The sequence below is a fragment of the Manacus vitellinus genome, unplaced genomic scaffold (genome assembly GCF_001715985.3).
Source record: "Manacus vitellinus isolate BGI_N305 unplaced genomic scaffold, ASM171598v3 scaffold_22_pilon, whole genome shotgun sequence".
Classification (NCBI taxonomy): Eukaryota; Metazoa; Chordata; class Aves; order Passeriformes; family Pipridae; genus Manacus; species Manacus vitellinus.
The window spans coordinates 634565-653394 of NW_021939632.1; the positions used below are offsets into that span (position 1 = coordinate 634565).

The 18830-nt window shown below is 37.7% G+C and overlaps 1 protein-coding gene across 1 annotated transcript in view; it reads left to right on the forward strand.

The window, feature by feature from the left end:
• The window catches only part of ACTR3 (actin related protein 3), a 29470-nt gene that overhangs the window by 1705 nt on the left and 8935 nt on the right, over positions 1-18830 (forward strand). The window contains exons 2-4 of the mRNA XM_018072667.3: positions 13715-13770; positions 17995-18119; positions 18644-18754. Of these exons, the coding sequence (XP_017928156.1) occupies positions 13715-13770; positions 17995-18119; positions 18644-18754 (292 nt within the window). The remainder of the gene's footprint in view (positions 1-13714; positions 13771-17994; positions 18120-18643; positions 18755-18830) is intronic.

An 18830-nucleotide genomic window follows, 5' to 3' on the forward strand; every position in this document is an offset into this window, starting at 1 on the left:
TTCATGTGAGAGGTGTACTGAGGGACACGTGTTAAAACAAATGATCCTGGGGAGGATGTGTGTGTAAGTACACCATTAATTGACTTCAGTGCACAGGGCATACTCTAATCTTCTTGAATATGATGTTGACCAAGTCTTGCTCCTGTTTTATTTATTTCCCTCCAAGTCTTCACAAAATGCTCTAAGATGCTGTTTAATTGTGCACTAGTATTTTGTATTTTTTAACACAGCCCAACTTAATCTGCTCTTTAGGCCATTCATTTCAGGTGCATTTCCTAATCCAAGGTTGTTCATCCTTGAAGTTCTGCTTCAGTACAGTGGGGACAAAGATTTGTAGCATTGGAATCATTACAGAGTGTTGGAGTGGTTTGAATTCATTGAGTTCAGTAGACAGAGGTATAAAGTGGTGAATTTACAAAGGAAAGATCTAATAGTTAAGGTAAAGAGCGAACAGGTGGGTAGTAGTGCAATAGGATGTGGTAGCATAATAATGCTCTTAGCTTTTAGTTTTTAATTGTTGTAGCCCTCCCTGTCCATCTCATTTTGTGTGTATAAGTGAGAGTGAGAACACAACACGTAAATTATATCAGCCGTGTGCTCAGTGCAGATCAGTTGAGGTCTCACCCAGGGTACAGTCCTGTCTGTCAAAATGAAAGGAAGCAGACAAATGAAAGATAGCCCCTGAAAATAGGAAAAGATGTTTTGAAAATGCAACCAAAGCAGAAAGGGTGAAAGGAACTGCCTTGTTTAGAACAAGTAAGGCGTTAAATGTTCACCAGTTTTCCAATAAGTAGGCTTTTTTAGAGGGGGAGGTTGATTATTATTTTACAATCCAAGGAGAATTTACCTCACTCAGCAAAAGGGTAGATGTAGAAGAGATATTAAGGGTGTCTTCCTATCTTGTGCCTGTTGATCTGAGTGTTTAGTTTGGGGTTTTTTATGTGTAGGTGCATTTTTGCCACCTAAGACAGAGGCATAAGGAAGGTGACAAAGTTGTGTTTTTCAGCATCAGCCTGCGCAGATTATACAAATGATAAGAACCTCTTTCAAAGCATAAAGAGACCAAAACACAGAAGAGGTTGGGGAGATCATGCAATCCCTGTCACTTGAGGTTTTGACAGGTTAGTCAAACTTTTTAGGAGTCATCTAAGTATGTGTCATACAGCTGGAGCTGGGAAATGGGTGAAGTCAGAGACATGGCAATCAGATTATGGGTGCAGCAAAAATTCTTCCACTGTTACATTGTTACCTTGAAATTTGCATTCTTTGCTTAAGCAAACTTGATACCTAGAAAATAAGGTAATTGATACCTAGTAAGAGCAGGTAAATAGTTAATTGTGGTTTTAAAAAGCTGCTTGTCTGACGCAGTGTCCTCTTAATTATACAGTAAACTTATAGACATGAAATGAAAAATCTGAAGAGCCCAGTTAGGTTAACATAACTGTTAAAACCGGTATTAATTCTTTCTATAATCAGTAGCCTTGTCTGATTTAGTTCTAAACATATTATAGTTTTGTTGGGTAATCTATAGAACAACATTGTGGACCTTATTTTCAGGAAGTATTTGTCCATGTTAGTACTGAATTTGACTTCACTTGGCTGCTGAGAGCTCCTTTCTTTCCCTTCTTTGCACAGTAGATGGGCATGCTGTCCGTGAGCAATGAGCTGTGAAGTAGCACCTGTGTGGTGTTCTCTTCATATCCTTCAAACAGTAGATTTTTAATGATTTTCTCTAAGTTAGTAGGTGTGCTGTGAATGGGCTTACTTCATATTGTGATGTATCTAAGGATTAGATGCATTTTAAAGTAAAAAATAGGAAATCGAAAAATAAAATGGAGTTATTTCCATAAAGTAGATAAGCAACATACCAAAGAAGGAAAAAAGCTCTTACTCATTTTTAATCACAGTAGGCTGCAGTCTTTTACTCTGTGCCTTTTGGGTATTTGAATAGTTCTTGCTGCCTGTTGTACAGGCAAACACAGCACTGCCTGCAAGTCATGATTAAAAGCTCTTCCTACGCCACTTTAGAATTTAGCTTGATTAGGTTGACAAGTAGAAAGTAGATTTTAACTGTGTCTTTCTGTGTGAATGCACTTTTTTTCCTTTAGTATAACTTATATAACACTGAATTAGCTCTTTCAGGATGGCAGATAATTGCAAGTTTCAAATTAATGGCTCTTCAGCTGAGCTGAAGTAAGTGACTGTGTAACTACTGCAGTTCCAAAATGAGAACTTAATTTTAGAAATGAAAGGGATATGAAGGAAATTACTTGTATTTTCTATACCTGAACTTTCCATTTTCTCTAGGCTTGTGTGCCATTTTTCTGTGGCTGTCAGGGGATCCATTCAATACTTGAGTGTCACTGGTGACCAGCTTCTTCAGTGTACCCAGGAGTCTTTTGTTGGAAGGGTTGTGTGTGTTGGTTATCCTCTTGAGTCAGTTGGTTATGTGATTGTGTGGAAAAAACTCAACCTGTTGTCGTGGATCTTGCTTTCTTCTGCTTCCTCTACTCTGCTAGCCTAGGGCCCTGTTTTCACTTCCCATATGCAGGTCACAGAAATGGGTGTGGTTTTTTAACTACTTCTGTCTTGAATGCTAGGGAAGAATTAAAGGTTTTGGGGTTGACTGGAGAAATATTTCCGGTTCTTGACGGGAGCACAAGATTCCCGTGGTACCTCATGGCAGTCTGGGTTCCCTCTGAGGTGAGAGCCAGGAGAATTGAGGCTTCTCAGGATTTCCAGGATTTCTTGACATAACGTTGCAAGTTGTTCTTTGGAATGAACCACATTTATCTGAGAGTTTCTTGACTGTTCAGTCTCTATAACTGGTTTTGCTGTGAATAAAGGAAGGATTAACTTTTGGGTACATGGAAAGTCAGAGAAGTGGAGGCTGAGTGGTGCTCAGGTGGAGTGCAGTGCAGCGAGCTGTGCTTTGGGGCATTTCCCTACAAACCCTACTGCTCTAGTTAATCTTCATACTCTTGAGTAGAGCAAACTATTTATGGGTTGAGTGTCTTCTGATGTGAAAGGTTACGAAAGGATTATGTCTTCTTGTTTCTTGTCTGGGTTTTCACCTGATATTACCTTTCACGGGTCTTGTTCTCATTTGCACTGATCTTCAATAGACAGCAAAGATCTGTGAGAGGTGCAATCCAGTGCTATGAAAGCAGGGTGGGGGAAGTTACAGCCTTTATTTTTTGTGCTTTCCAAATTTTTTGGTATCTTACACTGGACCTTGAAATTATTTTTCTTTCCTAATGTTCCAGACATGGGTTATTTCCACAGGTTTTTCAAAGCATAACTTCTGTTTAGTATAAAGTTTCAACACTGTGATATTTTTGCAGTTAAGCTGGATATCTTGTCATGACTTTCTGTGAGTTACAGTCTTCATGAAAACATTCTTTTTTGGGATGAATTTTCTGTGTGTTGTGTCATCCCAGAAGTAATTTTTCAACATGGAAAGCATGGACGAAATATTTCCTTAATGGCATATGGAAAAAATACTCTTCCAGGGTTTTAAGGATATCTTTTGCTTGCCAGTGGCTGAAGTGGTTAGGGAGGGAGGGGAAAATGCCTCATCCTTAAAGTGCAAAAAGGAGCTGTGCTAGATTAAGAATTGTGGTTTAGAAAAAAATTTACAAAGAGATTCTAAAGACTGATGATGACTTATGGTGTTCTGTTAAATGATTCTAATACATCACAATTCATGTTGCAACACTAAATGTTCTGAGTATGCAATATAGTTAAGAATGATAGGAATTCAGTTAGGAATATATATATATTCCTATACACACACACACACATATATATATTTCTTTTGTAATGCCATTGCAGGAATCAGTTTATATCTTATTCGAGTGCATTTCAGAAGCCATTCAAGATGCATGGCACTTTCCGGTCTTGTTTCTGCTTTGCTTTTCCTGTGTCCTCCTTAATGCTTGATACAGAGTAAATGGGTGGTGGCATTTCAGGGTAGAGCACAAACCCACTTGCATCCATGGGCTGGATCTGTAAGGTTAATGGTAAATGAACCTCCTTCTGTGTTAAAGAGCTCCTGGCTGGGGGGAAAGGTTTGGGGGAGGGCAGGGTTGTAGGTGTGCCTGGGACAGGGCAGGTTCTGTTCTTGTTCCTTGGTGTGTTTAGTACCTGACTTGGACTTTCTACCCAGAAAGTATGTTGATTGCCTGAGTCCTGTGGACATTTACTTATCTAAAATAGTTGAAAATACAGTTTTTAGCAGCTCAGAAATACTGCACAAGTTCCTGAGTAGTAATCCAGTATTATTTCATAGGCACAAATAAGAAACTTTTTGCAGTGGTCATTTGGTTCATGCAATTGAAAAGTTTCAACATAATGTTTCAACATTTAGTTTCATCATTGCAGACTTTCTTTGGGAAGTGCTAAAAGGCTTTGACAATTTCAAACAAACTTTTTAAAAAAACTTTAATGAACGTTTGTCCAAAATTAAAAGACTTTAAGGAGATGATGTTAAGTTCAAAGGTGAAATAACTAAAGATATGCTTCAGTTTGTCCCCAAGGAAATTGCAATGTCTTTTGTGCTTTGTGTAGGAAAAAGAATCTCTATTGGTATAATTTTTAATTTTTGGTTTCGTTCACTGAACTAAAATATATTTAGCTGTACCAATCTAACAAAAATCATCCTTGGGTAGATGCTTAAAAAACCAGTTGGATTGCAAACTCGTTAGTGCCCATAGCAGGATTACTTTAACCATCAAAATGAAGTATCATTCCTTTCCAAGCACAAGTGATGTATTGCTAGGGTTTTGTTTATTCAGTTATCAAGGAGGATTATATCCAAAATTGAAAAAGTCATTGCTCCATCCAGTGACTTAATCTAGAGTATAATATGATTGAATCTTTTTTCTTTTTGTTCTCATCATGAGTTTGCATTTTTAAGAGTAGATGGAAAAACTCTAGATAAATATAAGTTTTTTATTTTTCCTGAGGTTTCCTTTTTCTCTTCATTATTCTCTTGTGGTCATTGCAAATGTTTGCAGCTGTGCACAGGATGTGTTTTGGCATGCTCAGTTTGTGGAGAGCAAGATGCAGACAGGAGGTTGTCTGATACTTTATTTTGATTGTACCCTGCTATCGGTGAATGAATCCAAATTTTAATTCTTTACTTGATGCAGTATCTCTTATCCAGTTTTTCAGTATTAGTATTTTGTCGTGACTTCCCTTAGATGTAGAATGTTGTTTATCATCTGCAAGAGCTTTCACAATAGAACTGCTTGCATGTTTACAGTCAGACTTCAGAATCTCTGTGATCCTGTTAAACGAGACCTGCTTTTTATATTAAACAAGATCCAGTGGTGTGGTTTTGTCCACAGCTTAGTGGGGCATTTTTTTCTACAAGCCAACTGTTTCTAATCGGAAGCCGCCTTTTATTAGAAGCGTGGTGTAACATGATAAATATGTAATCTGGTGGTTTAGTGCAGGCCTGTTCCTGATGGAAAACATTTGCTTACCTACTGGAATGCTGAAGTGGTAACTGGTGTCCAGAGAAGATTGTCCCAACACACTTGCAATGTCCTACAGTGCTTGCTGGGTTCTCCTGCTCTCCAGTCCCTGTGCTCCCAGTCCAGTTGGTTTCATCTTACGCTCTGCTCAGATTGGTGTGATTGGGATGATAGCAGTGACTGCTGGTTCAAAGCTGGAGCTCTCAAGTGCTGAAACTGTACAAATAGCAAGCACAAAAGCTCAACTTTTTTTTTTTTTTTTTTTTTTAATGTGGAATAACTTAAAAGGTTTAGCCACTGTATTGCATTTACTTGGAAAAACGTCCAAGTCTGGTTTATATCAGCTAAGGCTCTTTCTGCATCATGACTTAGATTTTACCTGTCTAATTTCTTCAAGTGCAAAATTTTGTTGACTTGCATATTATGTATTTGTCCATTCACTTGATCCCTCCTTGCTTTATCTGTTGAAAAGTGTGTATAATTATTTTATTCTCTTGGTTTTTTATTTCCTGATAAATGTCTGTGCAATCATAGAATATGGTTGGGAGGGACCCACAAGGATCATCGAGTCCAACTCTTGATGTTTAGCTTATTTCGGGTAAATGATGTAGAAAGTTGACAAATAAATCTCCCCCTCATAAGTAATTTATACAATTAAGTAATTAGTCATTCAGACTTCCAAACTTTTGGGGTGTTCTTTCCTCATTATTTGGAAATATTGCATGGAGTAGGCAGACTGGGCAAAATGCTCAGAAAACTTGCAAAAAATGACATATAAGTTAATTAAAAACCCTACCAGTATAGGTGAGTATTGTGTGGGTGTGGTGTAACACAGAGACACTGTTAAGACACTTGTTAAAATGAATTACTCTAGAAGTCTCAAAGGAAGCAGTAAGTAGAAAGAGAGCATTCTGCTTTTGCCAACACAAACTACTCTACTCTCATTATACAAAGATAATATCCAAAGCAGTTTGCTCTTCTTACTTTGAGGGAAAGGTAGTCAAAGGAAAGGAAACGTTTTCTGTGTTAGTATGTGCCAGCTTTAAATACTAGAAAGGGGGTTTACAAATATAAATAAAATTGACAAAGACTACAAACATCAGAATGCCAGAACTGGGATTTTTTCAGTTGAAAACACTTAAATATTGGCTGGTTTCAAGGCTCCATCCTAAGCCAGGGTCTTTTGGTAATAAATACATCTTATCTTCCTGTTTACTTTTAGGAGAAGAGAACTTTCCTAGTGGTGTGGGGTTTTTTTTTGAGTTTTCTTTTTAAGTTGTGATGCAAGTAAACATAGAGCAAATTGGAAAGTTGTTTTCTTATACTCCATCCAAATATTAATAAAACCACAAGCAGCACAATGCAGTAGCTTCCTCTGTTCTCCAGACGGGTATAAAAACTGTCACCTGGAGCCTCTTACTACATTGCATGTGAATTTGTTCTGAATGCTGTGTAGCACAGGCTGCTTTTGCCTCATTTTGCTCTTGGACTTGAACGTGGAGGGCTCTGGTCCGGCTGTGTGTGGCTGTGACTGTGGTTTTCACTGCCCAATTCAGCTGGATTTTACTAGGAAACATTATAGTCTTGTCTGTGCTTTGAGTTGTAGATGTAGCTGCTGATAAAAAGCAGCACAGGATAAATTTCTATGTAAAAAGAGAGATACTTTTAAAGATAAGTTAGCCTTTTTTAAAGGCGTGATTTTTTGTATTTAGGAAATAAATATGTGTTAGAAGCACTTTGCTTTCAAGCTGATTTTGAGCTCATTTACTAAATTGCACATTCCTTTAGTCTACTTATGGTTTGTTTTACAGTGACAGTTTAGATGTGTGGCAAAGTAGTATTTGTCAAGGTGACAGTTCTTGCTCAAGTGGACTGATATTTTTTAGGGGAAATATTGTAAAATAATAGTTTCAGACGTGCAGTAATGCAGTTAATTCCAAGGCCAAGGTTGTAGACTGCCAGATTTGTAACATTTCTGCTGTCCAGGTGGGGTATTCTATGTTGTTGAAATACTGTACTCCCTTTTACCATCCCTTCATGCGTCTCAGCTACAGTTTAACAAGATTCTTCATCTGAGAGCATTTCTAATCTTGTGTGCTTTTTTCATTTATAGAACTATTTCTCTGGCTTTCACTATTGATTACTTGAAACACTTGTTGATCAAAAATATTTTAAAAAAGCAGTTGTTGTTTAAAATTGCAAACTAGTAATGTATAAAAGGTAATATATATTAAGTAAAGATATAAAATATAAAAAGCACAACTCACTTCAAAGTCTTTCACTGTCTTGTGTTTTATCAAGGACATTTGAAAAGAGTAAACTAATTTATTAATACAAGTCCCATTTTCCTAATATAATCAGTTCTTCAGGGACTTCTGATCTGCTGCTGCTTAACCAATTTACACCTGATACCAGAGCTGGGACCTTTTTTTAAAGGGGCAAAGTGGCTTTCCTCTTTCACTGTAATTTTCTCATTATTTCTCTTTGCAGGAATTTGAAAAGCAAATACTTCCTAGGCTTTTCAGTCTCATGTGGTGTACAAGAAGGGTGATAGAAGAAAGGCAAGAAATATAAAAAATAAAGGCTTGTTCAGGCTTTCCAGTCACATGAGGCTCTGTGTATGAAGACTAGGGATTCATCCATGTTTGAGAAATTTTCCACTTCTTTTTTAAAGCAGCTGTTATCAGAAGACATCAGACAGTATAAACATAGTATCTAACTTATAACTGTTTGTGTAGAATTTATCCAGTTAAAACAGGAAGGGATATTAAGCCCTTTTTGATGAAGTCTTTGATGGACAGACCATCTGTAAAGAACTGGTATTGAAAAGCAGAATCCCTTTCTGTTCTGTTTAAAACTTCGTTTTTGCCATATGACTTATTTCATACCCTTTTGAATATATTACCACATGTGTGTCCTCCTCAGACTATCCCCACTCTGAGCTTTCCTATAGTGCCTTCTATAACCTTCTTAATTAATTACAGTTCTTTTAGAGTTAAAGTAATTTAGTCAGCAATGTATGTTGCATGATGTGTGTTGCAATCATCTCACTTTCTGTCCTTGGCCCTCCTTTCTGGGTGTCTTTTCCTCGTGGTTTCAGGAAAGAAATGCAAAGCACTTCTGCCTCAGGAGAGTTCATAAGGGGATGGCAGGAGACTGTCATGGGAAATGGGAGATTGGCTCTAAACCCATTTGCATGGAAGAGGATGTGGAGTACAGATCTCCTGCTGCCTGAGCAAGAATGACACCTTGCAAGGCAGTATCAGCTTACCTTTAAGAGTAAATGCATTTAACTCTGTGTAAAGCCTAATCCCATCACTGAATGTTAAACTTGCTTGGAGCAAGACCCCCTGGACAGGTTCTGCACAGGACTTGAGGTGTGTTTAGTTAAAAAAACTTTGCTGGGTTTGACGTGCAGGCTGTGGTACACACCAGAGTGGAATTTTAGAACTTACACATGCAAGCCAACATGTGTGCTGTACAGGTTACTCTGCTTGGGAAGGCTATTGCATCATGCAGGCTGAGATACAATCAAAGGATATGTTGCATTTTGAGTTAGAGTTTGCAGAGAAGGGTTGTGGCTCAGATGGTGGACAGTAATTCCGAGCCATCACGAAGAGAGCAATTTGGCGAACAAAAAAAACCCCTCTGAAAACAATATCCTTATATATACACTTTTTTTTCTAACTTTATACACCTTGAAGGTAAACAAGAAAGAGACCATTTTGATTTTAGCCTAATCCTGACTTTCCTTCCAGACTGTTTTGGGTTTGTTACTCCTACTTGCATTACTCCTCCCTTCTCACAGAAAAGCATTTTTGGGTTTTTTTGTTTGTTTTTCAAGTTGCATTGCATCTTTCCAGTGGGACCAGCATTGAAAGTGTGTCTTATTCGTGTTTGTATGTGCATCTAAGAGTGTCCTGTGCATGAAATGGTTTTTAGTTAGGTCATTAGGAGTAGCTGAGGGGAAGGCTGTAACCTGGATTTGCTCTGTAAACTGGAGTTGAAGGTCAGGTGACATTTGTCCTCAGATGCTCTTCTCTGCGAGTGCTTGGCTAATTGGTGTCTTTGTGTTAAGCTGTCAGTAAAATGACACACAACTCGTGTTGGACCCCCTAGTTCTATTGTACTTGGAGCAGCTGAACAAAGTAATTACCCACAAAGCAGTTGTCCCCCTGTTCCTCTCTCCTTTGTTACCATTACAGTTGTGCTAGAGCCAGGGCGTATAACTTGGGAGAGTGTATGACCTCTGTTGTGGGCAGGACAGAAATGGAGCAAAGGCACGTGGTCAGTTTGTGGTTTGCAGAAGGAGGTTCTGTTAATGACATTGTCATTAGAAGTTCTTACCCTCAGTGCTATTTCCTTTTGGCTTTAAAATTGTCTGTGACTAATACGTAAGTAACCTTCAAGTGACATTGCTTTCATGTCGTGGCCTCGGAAACATCTATTCTAGGTGAGAGAGCACATGTAAGAAATCCCATTAGTGCAGTTGAGAACATTGTTGGAAAGCCCTTTGGCTGTCCTTCCAGAGAGCTCCCAGACAGATCAGCACAGACTTGAGATGCAGTTTCAGGATGTGAATTTGAGGTTGATGTGACACTAGAGATGTTTCTCCACTGACAGCTGAGATATGGGTTAGTGGAGTTAACTCGGGACCTTCATTGGTTGCTACCCACAACCTGTTTGTGCTATGAATGTCCCTTACAAAAAATCATGTTTTGTTCGTCACATCATTACATCTGTGTAGGCCAGAGGGTGGTGTGTGAGACCCCATTTCCTTTTGGAGAAGGTGTTGCAGGGGAGTCACTGGGCAATATTAGCGCCATGTATGTATAAATTGATAGATACCATGGAAGGGGTGTGTATGTGTATGGTGCTCTATATATTGGCACATATGTATGGAGACTTTGTGGAATGTTCTTGGATACTCTGTAACCAATCTTCTGAAGTAAATCTGAAGGTCACAATTATCCAGCAATTTTTTTGCCATATTTGTTTTTAAGAGTTTTTTTCTTCTTTTTTTTTTTTTTTTAAGTGAGCTGATAGGGCACAGAAACACGCTCCTGGTAGTGCAGAAATAAAGGAAACCATCTGAGCAATCAAGGTTAAATTCAGGTTTTCACCTCTGGGATTTTGTAAATCAGTTCTGTGTTACAGATTTTAATAGAAACCTGCTTATACCTTTATACTCACTTGTGCAATGCCTTACACTCTTACTGCTGAGTGCCCCAAATTCAGTGTGGGAAAGCTGAATCTGAGATTCCTTAAATGAAATGTGCCTGCCTGTCTCTGTGGAAGTCCCTCCTGCCACTCTTCAGTGCTATGCTGCAAGCAAGACAAGCCAGGATTTACTGGAAAACTGTGATCTAATATTGGCACTGCCTTATGATATCTTAAATATCAGGATTTTTTTCTGTACTGGCAGTGATTGCAGCTCTGAAGAAGACGGGGTGTGCCTCGTTCCCCTGTGAATCATACTTTAGTCAGACACACGTACCATGTATGAACTGTCTGTGGAAACTGTGTACTTTGTGGAATCTGTATTTTTTCATGTGATTTACATATGTACTTCCAGTGATAGAATTGATCTGATTAGTCTGAATAACGCCTCATCTTTGCAAGTTAATTTGTAGAGAGAACCCCATTGTTACTAGATGGTGCATTTGGAGAACTGAAAGTTTTTATAAGCTGTTAATCAGTTTTAAGTTACCTTTTTGTCTCACCTATCACATGTTTAGACTCCATTTTGACTCAAGAGTATCTCTATATATGTTTAGTTATGAAAATCAGGCTTAGTCTTTATTGTGCCACTGTCCAGAGCCCTCAGTTCTCAGTCTCTATGGGAGCACTGCAGCAGACTGGATGTGCCCTCAGGCCTGAGGAGCCTGAGGGAGCAGTGGGTCCTTCCCTGACCCCTGGGCAAGCAGTGGTGGCCTTCTGGATGCGGAAGGGAGTTGTGGCAAGGAAGTCTTGGCACACTGGAGATGTGAAACATTGTGTTGGAGACTACAGTGGAGACCTGCTGATAAAATGCTTTGATATTCAGAGACCAGAAGTCATGCAGATTTTCCCCTCTTTTTTCTTTTTTTTTGGAAGTCTAAAAATGCACTACTTTTTTTTTTTTTCCATGAGTCAGTAGTACACTTCTTGCTGACTAGGGCATAGCATTTTTATATATGCTGATTTTATGTCTGAATAGAGTATGTAAAATGCATCTTTCATGTGACTGTTTTTCTTTCAGTCTGCTGGCTGTGTGTGTGCTGGGCAGATTCCCACCCACAAGTAAATAAGCTGCCTGTTACCTGCAGCAGTTTAGCTTTTGCTTTCTTTGAAATAGTGAGTTTAATGATCAACAGTTTTAACTTCTTTTGCTTGTTAAGGCACTTCTAATCTTGTTGTAGGTTTATGTAGTCATCAGGTTCCAAAGTTCTTGTGTAGATTTAGCTTTAAAATCTACATGCCACAGTTTTGGTTTGCAGGGGAAGGTAGAGGAAGTGAGTCAGTATTTGCTGGTTTTCTTAATTGTGGCACTAAAAGCCTCTTAAAACGCTCTAGATACAGTGATCAGTTTTACTCTGCATTATAGGTTCGATGCATCAGTTGGTGGAATTCTTGACATTTCTTTGGGGAACTAGATATTTAAGAAGAAAATTAAAACCAAACTTGCGTGCAAAATCTGAGTCATGTGTCCTGAGTTGAGGCACATACAGTGCCTAATGTTGATGACTTCATGAGGTTTGAAGTTCTTTCTAGTATTTAGTTTTTTTTTCTTTCCTGTTATTTTCTTTTGCCTGTGAAGTTTTTGTTTTTGTTTTTGTTTTTTTTTTTCAATAAATGTTCCTGTTGATAATAAGTCAGGTTTTTTGCATGGTTACTCCCAGCTGTTATCTTGTGTTCCACACAAGATCAGGTTTACAGTTTCAAAAATACATCTCTCGTGAAGCATTTTTGGTGTCAGATGGAGTCCTGTGTTAATCATTTTGCTATTTGGAAAGAAATACACCTTCCTGCTGAGGATATGTGTCTTTTTGCCCGACACTGATGAGTGCCATTAGTGTCAGTGATAGAAATTTGTGTGGGTGTTGTGTGTGGGCACGTGCACAAGTTGCTCATGGCTTCGTGAGTGGCATCACAGCAGAACCTTCTACAGCAGCACCCCTCTTCCAACCTGGGAAACCCAACCCTTTGCTGTATTTGTTGCCAGGCATTTTGCTGTGTTATTGCCAGGAATTTATGGCTTGTTAAAGTTAGTCCTGCCCTACACCTCCTAACATATTCCAGTTTTATGTCAGAGTGCTGAAAACTGTAGAGGTGCTACTACAGTGCTCTGTGCTTTTGCTGATGATGCTAATTTAGTTAGTGCAGCTGTCTGACTGTACACAGAAAATGAGAACTTGTCATGTCTGTGTTGGTTAAAAACATGTGGGTAGACTAACTCTGAAGTTAGAGCAGTGCAATTTGGTCTGCATGTTTTAGAGTTTGCTTATGGTATTGGTAACTCTTTGGAAAAATTTTAGCAGCTGGATTGTTCAGTACCCTGAGTTTTGTAGTTACTTTTAATGAATACTTTGTTAATTTCTTCAGTTTTCTTATATTATTACAATGAAGATGATGTATATATCCATAGCTCTTTCTGGAAATTGGGTGGGCTAAGGCATGTAGTTATTTTCCTCTTGCTTTCTTAACTTATTAGGCACATTTTAACACTTTCTCATTTGTTAAGTGGAATGTCTTTTACTACTACTTGTCATTTTCAGCTGTCATTACTTGCCACCTACAGTAGCACATCTTGGGAAATGCATCTGATGTGATGATGGCCAGCCCTGCCACATACCCAGCTGGCAGTCCATGGACAGAGGAGCTTTTTTCCCCCATAGTTAGCAGTTACAAAACACTTCTACCACTAATATTTATAGTATGAAAATATTTCTATAGAAATGCTAACTGCTGAGCAGTGAGGAACTGCTCTGACAAAGCAGTGATAAATTGAATTACATACTTTGTATTCTTTAGTAAAATTTTACTACAGTAGAAGTTGGCAGTGATGCTTGATCTGTGGTAGGGAACATTATTTTACACTTAAAAAAAGAGTTATTATTTTGCCTTGTTTGTTTCTAAAGGAAAATCAGTGGGCCTTTCTGATAAGGGAAGAGGGGTCTCTTCACTAAAAAGGGAAGTATCCTTGATGTTTGTGTTATTGATATTCTAACCTAATCCTTTTTTTGCCTCAACAGGTATACAAAGCTTGGATATGCGGGTAATACTGAACCCCAGTTCATTATTCCTTCATGTAAGTATTTGATACTTGGGTATGAATGCTGAAGTTACTCTTGGAGTTTCTATAACATGCTATGTAAAAAAACCCAAAACATAAAACCAAGCAACTTGGGAAGACATCTGAGAGATGACACAGAGTAATAGTGTGGCTCTGATCTGTTTTGTTATGGATACTCAGTTAGAAAGATACATTCACTGAAAAAGGATACTAGTTAACTTGTTGGAAATTGAAGTCATGTTAAAATCCAGTAGCATGGCTATATTTACTTTTTAGAAGGTTCTTCCCCTGTTAGTGATTTATCTGGTAAAACTTCAGCTGATTGTAAATATAGAAAAAATTCAAAATTGTATGGTTTAATATTTTTAGGGTTTAAAATGTTATACTTCCAGGTGTTTGTCAGTATTACAGTGATGTTAATTTACTATGTTTTGCAAATAGAACAAGAAAACATTTCCATTTTTTCCCCATGTGGAACAGCTTATTTATTCACTCCCTGTTTTCTAAACTGTTTCTCCCACTTGAAGTGATACAGTTCTACTCTAGGGAGTGGAACTCACTCAGCTTCCTTTAGAAATGCTTCACCTTTTGACCCCCTACACCACTTGGCAGTTTGTCATTGTTCATCGTGCCAAAGTAATCACGTATTACATCCTGGTAAAAAAGGAATAATTAGCACACCCAGTTTCCTTGTAAATACAACAGGAAGAGACCTGGGACTAATACTACTTCAGCACAGCCACTGTAAAATAGAACTTGGTAGTTCTGGCTCTGTGTTAATTTTTCTAGGAAACATACTTCAAAAAGCAATTTTCATGGAAAGCTAAGGCTAATTCATGTACTTGTATCAGAACAGGAGAATGCATTAACAGAATCTTTTAAATGTCTTCTGCTTTGGCTTTTAATATGTAGTTCTTTGTTTGGTTTTCTACATTAACTTCATTTGGTTTATCTCAGTGAAATATAAAACACTACAGTTTTGCTGTTCACACAAAAATTTTAACATTAGATTACAAAGTTTACTGAAACTGTCTTATATTGCTCTTTAAACTTCTTAGCAGTCATTAAGTTGTAAATGGCGAAATGATTATTTAATTTGAGATAAATAGAGTTTTCATACTTTTTCTGCATCTTCAGATTTGGCTTATTTAATTTTAAAATCACTTTCTTGTTCTAAAAATGGAGAAGAAATATGACGTTTTAAACAAATTTGGGAATGAAATGATCTGTCAGATCACTAGGCAGAGAAATTTATACAACAGTAATGCTGTTAAAGTAGAAGAGAAAGGGGAGAAATGAGATTTTTTTTTTTTTGACAGCTTTTTGATCTGGTGTGGTGTATTTAAAAAAGGATGCTCAGTTTAGATGCTCCTAGAGCTGAAATGGTCCTTGACTGTAATTCTGTTAGTAAAAAAGGCCTTTTTCTCATGTGTGCTGCAACCCAAGTTAGATAATTACACTGACTGCGTGAGTTTGCGTTAATCCTCTGCCTTGAACGAAATAGAAGAGCACTGGTGTAATCCACATTAGAGAAATGAAAATAGAGTACAGCAGTTCCTAGTTTCAAAGTGAAATGTTCCAAATATTGTGGATTTCTTCAAAGCACATTGGTGTCTTTAATTTCCTTAATATTATCCCCAGTGGAAAGATGGTTTGGTTTCTCCTTCAGCTTCCAGCAGTGGCGGTTGCTTTTTATCACTTTGATTCTCTAAAATTAATGTTTGCTGTTAAACAGGTTGGAGCAGCATTCCTTCTGCCTTGTTTCCTTGCAGCTTATCTTATTTACTCCTGCTCTTAAAAAATTTTTATCTCCTTATGCTGTGTTCTTGATTTAAATCTGAATATGCTTCTGTAGAGATGATAAGTGCTTGCATGGAAAGTGAAGTAAATGAGGATATATTGGGCTGATTTTTTAAAAGAGACTTGGGTTTGCTGCTTTCTTCCCTGGCTGATTTTTAGATCTTATATCATTAATTTTACTTGATTTTTATTCAGTTAATCAGGTTTTTCCTGCTGTATGTTAAAATAGGAGTCAGCATCTTTCCATTACCAAGTAGTTCCCTTGATTTGTCATCTGTTTTAGTTAATCTGTGATAGCTGATGGCCTTTCCTTTACCTTTAAAAGGAAAAACTGGCTTGAGTAGTGTTTCAGCACAAAAATTGATTTGACGCAAGTATGTTCTCTTTTTTTTTTTTCCTAAAAGCTCTTAATTCTTGTGCCAAGCAAACCAAAAGCAATGGCTCTGGCTCTGGGTACCCCTGGAGGGCTGCTTGTTCTCAGACACTGCAGTAACCCCAGCTCTGGTGTCAGCAAGGTTTATTTTCCTGTTTGTATTTTCAGGATATGATTCTTGATTCAGGTTGTTTGCTCCTAACTTCTGCTTTTCAGACTCAGGGTGAAGAGACTGGGCTCAAGGGCAGCAAAATATTGAGACCTCTCATGTTAGGCTTGTTAAGAGAGTGAAACCCCTTGGACTTGAGAGTGAATATAATCCTGTGGCAAGTGGTGGATTTTACTTGAAAATTCTAGAAGATAGCACACATCTGGACAGAAAAATTTCCCCAGATGTGTGAAATCTGTAATGATGATGTGAAAAGTATTTGTCAAGGTTGTTTTTTCACTTGCAGCAAGCCCTGGCCTTGCGACATCTTCCCCCGATTTTTAGCTTCTGCTTCCTATCTGTCCCCCCATGTTGTTTGGCTTCCTCAGCCTTCTGCTTCCTCTCTGTTCTCCTGTAAGCAGCTACAGAAGTCGCAGTATGATTCAGTTTTCTTCCTGAAGAGCCCAAAATAATGACTTCTGTTTCATCCTGTTCAGTCTTTCACAACGTTCCACTTCTTAGTTTGTCTGGCTGCACAGCTCAGCTTGTGTTGCTCTCTCTGGGAAGAGAAGGGAGGAGGATGGGGAGCATCAGTGAACTCAGGGTGCTTTGGGTCCTAGCAGGCTGTTGTAGCTGTGCTGCCCTGTCTGGTGGGCTGGAGGCTGCAGCAGCTGATTTCATAATTTTAGATTTTTATTGAGAGCAAACATAACTTCTTACCAAAGGTGAGAATTAGAAAAATGCTTCTACCATTGAAAGGGCTTTTGGAGCACAGCCTTTGACTAGTTGAGGCTGATATTAATGCTTCTCATATGTATATATATGTATATATGTATATGTATGTATATGTATGTATATATGAATTTCCTGATTTGTGTAATGGATTGTGTTTAAAGGCAATTAGTAAGACTTAAAAAATACAGCAGATATTGCTGGTTCAGCAAACCTGGTAGCTGGGGGCGGGGTGATGCAAAAGATGGAGAGGAACATCTCTGTTCCTGTGATATCTAATCACTGATCCCTCTTTCCAGGATACCGTATTTAGCCTTAGCCAGTATTTGTCTGATAAAAGCTTCTGTTTGTTATCCTAGATGGAATGAATTGTCAAGAAAGAAGCTCTTAACTTTTACCAGTTATTCCTTAAAGTGACAGAGATATATAGTCTTTCTTAAGTGAAATTTTCCATCTCATTCGTAAAAATAAGATAAGAGTAGGATTTAAAGGGAGACATTTTACATAGACTTAATGAAAATTTGTTTTAAAGCATCTAAAGATGCATTATGTGGTCATACAAATTTCTGTCCTTTTAAAAATGCTGCTTTTATTTCTGTCCAATTTTATTTTTCTGTATGCCTTACATTTTCTCCTGCTTCTTCCTTCCTGCATTCTTTGTATGTTTTTTTGGTTTAGTTCCTATTCAGTCCCTTTCTCGTGCCATATCTCACTTTCATAGTATGTCCAGAAATCAAATTGGTGCAAGTGAAATAAAACATCCATTTATATAAGGCAATAGGTTTTCTTTCTTTTTATGCAGCTTCTGTAACAGCATTCTTTTTTAAAGAATAATAATGACAATAATAATAATAATTGTGTGCTAATTTTCTGCATGCTCCCACAACTTGTTGAATAAAATGAGATCTGTAGGGATACCATATTTTAGAGATTCTTTTTATATTTTATATTATTCCCGGATTGCATGTTGGTGTCTAACAATTTGCATTTAGGTCTGAATTATGTTAACTTTATAAATTATGTTCATCTGTGTGTGGAATTCAAGTTATTTGTGTTTTATTTAGCTTTTCTGTGCTTATGTTTGAAACAAAGGATAAATGCAATTAGTGTGTCTATGTTTCAATGCTGGTTTTCTTTCTTTAGTTCAAGATTTATGATCTGCAATACTGTCTTTTCTCTGTTAAAGGTATTGCTATCAAAGAGTCGGCAAAAGTGGTCGATCAAGCACAAAGGAGGGTTTTGAAAGGTGTTGATGATTTAGACTTCTTTATTGGGGACGAAGCAATAGAAAAACCAACTTATGCAACCAAGGTATTAAGAGAAATGTTTAAAACCACTTTCTAACACATTTAGAAATCATTGCCTGTAACAGTAAACATCATCTTGAGAATACTTTTTGAGTAACTTAAATACTTTTTATCAACTCTGTTTAAATGGTAATTAAATGGTATTAGTTTTGGTGACCTTCAGAAGCCTGTGGGAATTTACAAGACAGTATGTGAATATATATTTCTTTTGAAGTGAATGGAGGCTGGAAGGATGTTAAGCAGAAATACTCATTCTTTCATATTCCTTAGCAACTTCTGTCAGCAGCATCAGAGTTGCGATGCTGGGCTGGGCGGAACCTTTGGTTTATCCTGTGCCACCATTCTGTTGTACTGAGAAAAATGCAATGTGTTGTCTCTGCTGTTCAAGGTTGGAATCAGAATTTTTCATAGGTGTCACATTGAAATAGGGAGAACCTAAAGCAAGGTTTCTTGCATGTGTAGATCATACTGCAGTTGAAAACTGTTGATAAATGATTTCAGTTATAATTCGATATTTTTCTGCAACAGTGGCCTATCCGCCATGGTATAGTTGAAGACTGGGACTTGATGGAGAGGTTTATGGAGCAAGTAATCTTTAAATATCTAAGGGCAGAACCCGAGGATCATTATTTTCTTTTGGTAAGTTAAATTATGTCCTACATAAGAAATGGTATATGACTAATAAGAATGTGCTGACTTTTGTAAATTCTTAAAT